This window comes from Aphanomyces astaci (genome assembly GCF_000520075.1).
Source record: "Aphanomyces astaci strain APO3 unplaced genomic scaffold supercont1.60, whole genome shotgun sequence".
Lineage (NCBI taxonomy): Eukaryota > Oomycota > Saprolegniomycetes > Saprolegniales > Verrucalvaceae > Aphanomyces > Aphanomyces astaci.
In genome coordinates, this window is record NW_009798323.1 from 86,564 (window position 1) to 92,621 (window position 6,058).

The 6,058-nt window shown below is 47.6% G+C and overlaps 1 protein-coding gene and 1 pseudogene across 2 annotated transcripts; both read right to left on the minus strand.

The window, feature by feature from the left end:
• Positions 1-353: 353 nt before the first annotated feature.
• H257_14655 (hypothetical protein) lies at positions 354-2,455 on the minus strand. The gene has a single exon (XM_009842547.1). It carries the CDS (start codon positions 2,389-2,391, stop codon positions 427-429), a length of 1,965 nt encoding a protein of 654 aa, XP_009840849.1. The 5' UTR covers positions 2,392-2,455; the 3' UTR covers positions 354-426.
• A 594-nt stretch (positions 2,456-3,049) lies between these two features.
• Positions 3,050-3,123, minus strand: H257_14656 (annotated as a pseudogene). Its single transcript has one exon. The product of its transcript is annotated as a tRNA-OTHER (tRNA).
• Positions 3,124-6,058: the final 2,935 nt, after the last annotated feature.

The following is a 6,058-nucleotide window of genomic DNA, read 5'->3' on the forward strand; positions in this document are numbered from 1 at the left end:
ATGCCTAATGAGTGGCTTGTGTTGCGCAAAATAACCAAGGTCCTCCACGTAACATTGAATGACTGCTTCGAAGTACTACAGTATAATAGTACATGTACAGTGTAGTGTACCTTGAGCCCCCGCCAACAAACAGGACTCTGTACGTCGATACATTCGAAAAAACCAAGATTCTTTACTGTACTTGGTCGTTGTATTGACATGGAAGAGACATTTAACCAATCAGATAGTTGTCGGATAAATTTGTCGCAGCGGCCATTTTATCTTATGCAGCTTAGGTCGAATGGAGGATACAAAATCGGCCAATCACAGATCCGCCACGTTGTGTCACGAAATCGTGTCCATACACATTTCAAGGGTGAAGTAACATAGAACATTGTTTACTGTTAGCTGCTACTACTACATACAAATATACAGCAGGAAAATCGCTTAGACGGTCAAGCTGGCCTTGAGCTCGGTTTTGGTCATGCCGGTAATTTTGCCCACCTTGGGGCTCTTCACAGGGGTGTTGTAGTTGCACCATACGTAGTTGCCGTTGGCGCATTCAGACCACCCGCACGCCATGGACTTGACTTCGGGGCTCATCATGTTGGAGAAGTGGCCGCACTTGGCCCAGCCCCCGTTGCACGAGTTGTTGTCGTAGTTCCAGAACGTTTCTTCTTCGTCGTACCACAACCACGACGCCCCCACCACCTTCATGCAGTCATTGCCACTTGACCCGCACGCGATGTTGGTGGCCAAGTTTTGCCAGCCAGAGGGCCCCCCGTGCTTAAAGCCAGGGCAACTTTTGGCCCAAGCCTGCATTTTGGGTTCTAGCGCATCGTCCCAAGTCAGCGGGCCGATACCGTGGGCCGCGCGAATTTTGTTGGTTTGGGCAATCAGTTGGTCCTTCACACCGTTGCCAAATCGCGTTGACGGAGTTGGGGCAGAGGTTGAAGAAGGTTGAGTCGTGGGGGGAGAGGTATATGTGGGGGAAGATTGAGTTGTAGGCTTTGGGTTTGAGGCTGACGTCGAAGAAGGTTCAGTCGTGGGGGAAGGGGTGTATGAAGGGGAAGGTCCCGTGGGTTTGGGCTTCTTGGTCGTTTTAGGGCGCTTCGTGCATCGGCGTTTGGTGGTAATAGGGGTGTTCCTCGAAGGGTTAGGAGTTGACATCATTGGGGTGTGCTTTGAGGGCTTGGGGGGGAACGAAGACGGGAACGGTCTGCGAGTGGGATAAGTGGGTTTGCTGGACGAAGGCGTCGACGTAATAGGGGTGTTAGTTGAGAGCTTTGGGACAGCCGATGGGAACGGTTTGGGAGTCCGTTGGCTAGTCGAAGGGGTCGGCTGGCTAGACGAAGGAGTCGGCGACGATCCGCCCAATTCAGGGTACCAGATTTCCTCGGCCACGTTGCACATTCCCTTGCCACTCATTCCTCGCTTCAAGTATATGTACCCGTTCTCGCCCCATTGCGTCCCCCACGAGTTCTTGATCTTGAAGTAATCGGTCGTGGAAGTACCGTACCCGACGGCAATCACAGCGTGGTCAGATTGAGCCCCAGGACACTGCGACACGATGCCACTCTTGTAGTTGCGCCACACTGCGTTGCCAGATTCGACGGCCACGGTGGCGGGCTGGCTTTCCAGAACTGTCATGAGCGAACCCTCGCCAGACGTATACTTGGCTTTGCCAATGCTCAGTTGCTTCTTGGTGCAGCTGGTTTGGCAAGTACCAGTTTGACCACCTTTGCCGGACGTGTACGGGTAAGACTCCTCGGTGCATACGCCTTGTTGCAACCAGCCAATGGCATCCGGAGGGCTCCCGCCATTGCAGCCCTTGTTGCCTCCATTCTTGGAGCAGCTGACCAATTGTTGCTCAGATAAGTCCAAGAGTTCACCAGTGGCAATGCAGTGGGCAGTCTCCACCGTCCCGATTGTGGCGAAGGCCCAGCACGACCCACACTGGCCTTGGTTGGGAATCGGGGAGTTGCACTTGGATGTCGACCAGTCCGCTTCAGAAGCGCGCTCATTTGCCAACTCGGGCAAGGGTGCGGCGTTGGTAAAATTTTGTCCCGCAAACGACTTCATCAATATGCCCTTGAACTCTTCGTCGGTCAAGAGAGCAAACTGGTTGAATGGACTGAACTCGGCGTCCGGGTTGGCTTCGGTAGCGCGCTTAACCTCTTGGACGGTGTGGTGGAAGCGCTCGAGTTCATCGATAGAATGGCCATTGACTCGGGCAGATTCCGTGTTGGTTCGGGGAAAGAAACCGTTGACTTGGGCAATAGGGCCATACAACGCCTTCCACTCGTCCAGTTGTTGCTCCAACGAAGTTTGTTCCGACGTGCTGAGCGATTCAAACGATTGTCGGGCAGCAGACGCACTGGTGGCGAGCGTAACGACAAAACTGGCCTTCATGGTGGTGGTTGATGATGAGGCAAATGGAATTATGATCCAGTATCGTTGAATACCTACATTGCACACCAGTAAAATCACGGTAAGGTACGAGACTTCTGAGACCCATTCACATACATATTGTATTCCACGCGTAAAAGCATGGCCGTTTCATGCTCAATGTGATTGGTCCAAATACTGTCGTGCATTGACAATAATGAGGCTGTATATAAGTTACCACAATGGATAAAGGGATTAACACTGCAGAGTGAAAACTTGTGTATTCTGTGCAGTATCAGCTTGCTATGGATTCGGAGATGTTGCGAAGAATGAAGGGTAACTTTAATCAAAGTTTGCACGATACAACCACCGTAAATCTTCTCAATGCTTGCATCATTTATCAGACGGTGGTGAGGAACAGTGAGGAACAGCTGTAGTAACGTTATTATCGAATGTGGTGAGTTTGGATTATCATTTAAGACATTCCTCCGCCAGGCCGATACTAGAACCACATGTTGTGGAACTGCTTCGCCAATTGTAACGCGCCTGTTGGACCAAGGGCGGTGTGTAATCTTCGGGTTTTACTTCGCTCAACGCTTCATACCTCGTGCTTCGAGCGATCTTCTTCGAAGTTTGGTCCTCGTCTTCGTACGCAGCCCAGGGAGGGACGGATAAATCCTTGCGGAAATAATCTGGGGATCGAACCTACGACCTTTGAGTTAAGAAACCGATGCTCTACCACTGAGCTATTTTTCCTCCCTATTATCGAGTGTGGAAGTACAGGTAACGAAGGAAAACTTCACCAAGTGGTACTTCGATTTGCATTAGAATTGGTATTACTAGTATGAGGTATAAGATTTCGAAGTTGACTTTGGGTGTAACGTTAACGTTATTATGAGGCACTAGTAATGTGTAAACTTGCAGAATATTTTAATTCTTAAAATATGGTTGAGTACCACTGGGCGGAAGATTTCCGTCGTTACCTCGACCTAATATCTGCTTCCAAGTACTACAGTAGTATTAATACTAGGAAGCTATGGGAAAACGTTCAATAAATCTGAATACGTGCAGCCAAGACTGAAAACCGTTGAAGCAAATTTTCTCCCCGTAACCCTCTAACCCTGGGACTTCGTCCTACCCCCGCGTGCACATACTTTGAAGTATAATGCTAAACCCCTAGTATGAGTTGAGGTGGTCAGAGTACAAAAAATATGCCTAATCTAACTAGGGATTATTAGTTTGAACGGTCTTGGCTGAACAGTATTCAGATTTGTTGAACGTTTTTCAGGGTTACTAGTAGTCATTAATACTATTAATAGTAGTAAATACTACGTAGTAGTATTGCGGATTTGGTACAGAATTCCAAATTCCGTCGAATCGAATCTCGCCGACTGAACCTATCAAAAACCTCGCCCATTGGCTAATCCATTCATACTATAATATGATTAGCTACTCAGAAATCGTGACGCACTGCAACTCACTCCACAACATACATGCGGACACAAACTTGCAGACACTCCCGTGAGGAACACGATATCCTCACAATGCCCACGTCCAAGCCCACAACCAGAGGTGGGGGCGCACTCAACCTCGTTGTACGAGCTCACACTTGAGCCTATGGTCAAAGAGACTGTCGGTCAGCGCAACACGTCCGCTGTCAGGTTGGCAACGTTCGACTGTGGTGGTGTGTCGTGGAGTGAAATGAATCGTTTTCTCGTCCTTCCCATAGATCACTGCCAAACAAGACTTCTTCATCCCTAGGAAGTAGTAGTCGTAGAGGAATAGCATCGGAGTGTTGGGGCTGGCTTGTCGGTGGAAGACAACATAATAGCGCTCATGGTATCGACAAGCTGCCAGAAGGGCGTGTGTTTGGAAATGGCGCGCAGATGTGAAACTGCCAAACTCACAGACAAACCAATCAAACGCCGTCGCGTGGTTTATGAAATAGGGCCCTGAACCTCTCCATATTCGGAAATTCCCAGCAAATCGACAATACTTCGAAGTATTAGTACTACGTGCTAGTAATGTAGTAGTACTTAGTACACATGACGTCAATGAGTACAGCTGTAGTACGTACTGTATGAACTACTGAGATCTTTGGTGTGCAATGTCAGCGTCCAAAAGTCAAACGACTATCCGGTAGAGACTACTGGATAGCCAAGGTACGGCCGAAAACTTACGATGTTTATATCACAGAGGATATATTGTCCCAACCACTGCTTTTTTTTGTGAATTCACATGTCAAAACGATACTAGGTATGGCATTACGGTGAGATATTTTTTCTTGGTCACTTTGCCTTCAGAATTAGAAAGAGTCAGGAGTTTTTGTACCAACGTTACTAATACTACTTAGTAGTACACTGTAAAGTGTGTACAGTAAGTACTATTAATAGTACAGTACGGCAGAGTTCACGAAATTGTTGCACCACTACCGGTAGCACCACTACCGGTAACGTATACTGCAATGCAAAAGCAAAACCTACGACTTGGTTGTCGAACGCGACTGGTAGAGGAATGTTGGAGAGTGTAGGACGAATCTAGGAGGCCTGCCCTTGTCCATGGCGATGTCTGAAAGCAGAGCATTCTGACGACGTGCGCAAGGCATGAAGGTTGAGCGCTTAACGTTACATGAAGCAGGAGTGCGGGTGCATCTATCAGTTATCGCAATCTCTACCGACCAAGTCGCACCCACAGCCACTCGTCGATACAAACCAGAACTAGTTAGTAATTCCCAGAAAGCAACAGGTCCACTACCGTATGGCTAACTATTAGTACGCAATTATTTCACTTATTCCTATTATGCCATACTCAAATGCAGTGTAAACCAAAACAACGCATTCCAGCTTCAAGTGCATTTCAGTGGTTAGCGATAACTACCACCGGTGATGTACTTACTTACATATGCACTTGTAACCCCGGGAATAGCAGCACAGGCAGTCCGGGGGTTGCTGTAGTACTACGTGTAGTACTACATTATGGAGGGAAATGGATTCGTAAGCAACAGTGGAACTGTTGTTCTCACGGAATTATACGTACTATACACCAGTAGTACTCGTACCCCTAGGGGATGCAGGAAATGAACGAAAACTCGCGATTATCTCGCATGTCGACTAAGTCTGCCCTTCATGCAACATGTTACCGTTACTTCAAAATGTTGACTTCATACGTGAAGACACGAGGATGTTGGGATGCAAGTACAGCGGTGGTGTACACCAGTTTGCCTGATATCTCCGACACCTTGTATTTCGGTATTCTGATCAACTTTTTATATAGAACTTTGTATTGAATTGTTTTGTATGGTTTTGTTACATGTGAAAATGCATGATCATTTAAAAATTGACATGTATACATACTGCGCTTGCACATGTGCGCATGTGTGGAAAGTCCAAGCGCAGGTGGTCAAATTCTCGGGAGTGACGCATGGAGATGAGCTGAAACTGTAAGATCATGTACTCCACATGTGTAGGAAGGTAGTGCATGCAATCATTCTTACCAACGTGAAGTACAGAGGATGAAAACGATGACGGTGGAGGACGAATTTGTAGTTTTTCGGGCACATGCGTGCACATGCGCATGAGATGCCGCTATCTACAGTACTGGCAATAAGTTTAAAGCCACCCTATAATTGGTGTGGTTTGAAGATTCTATTGTAATCATGGTCGTGCCAAGTTATTCAATCAATTCAAGCATC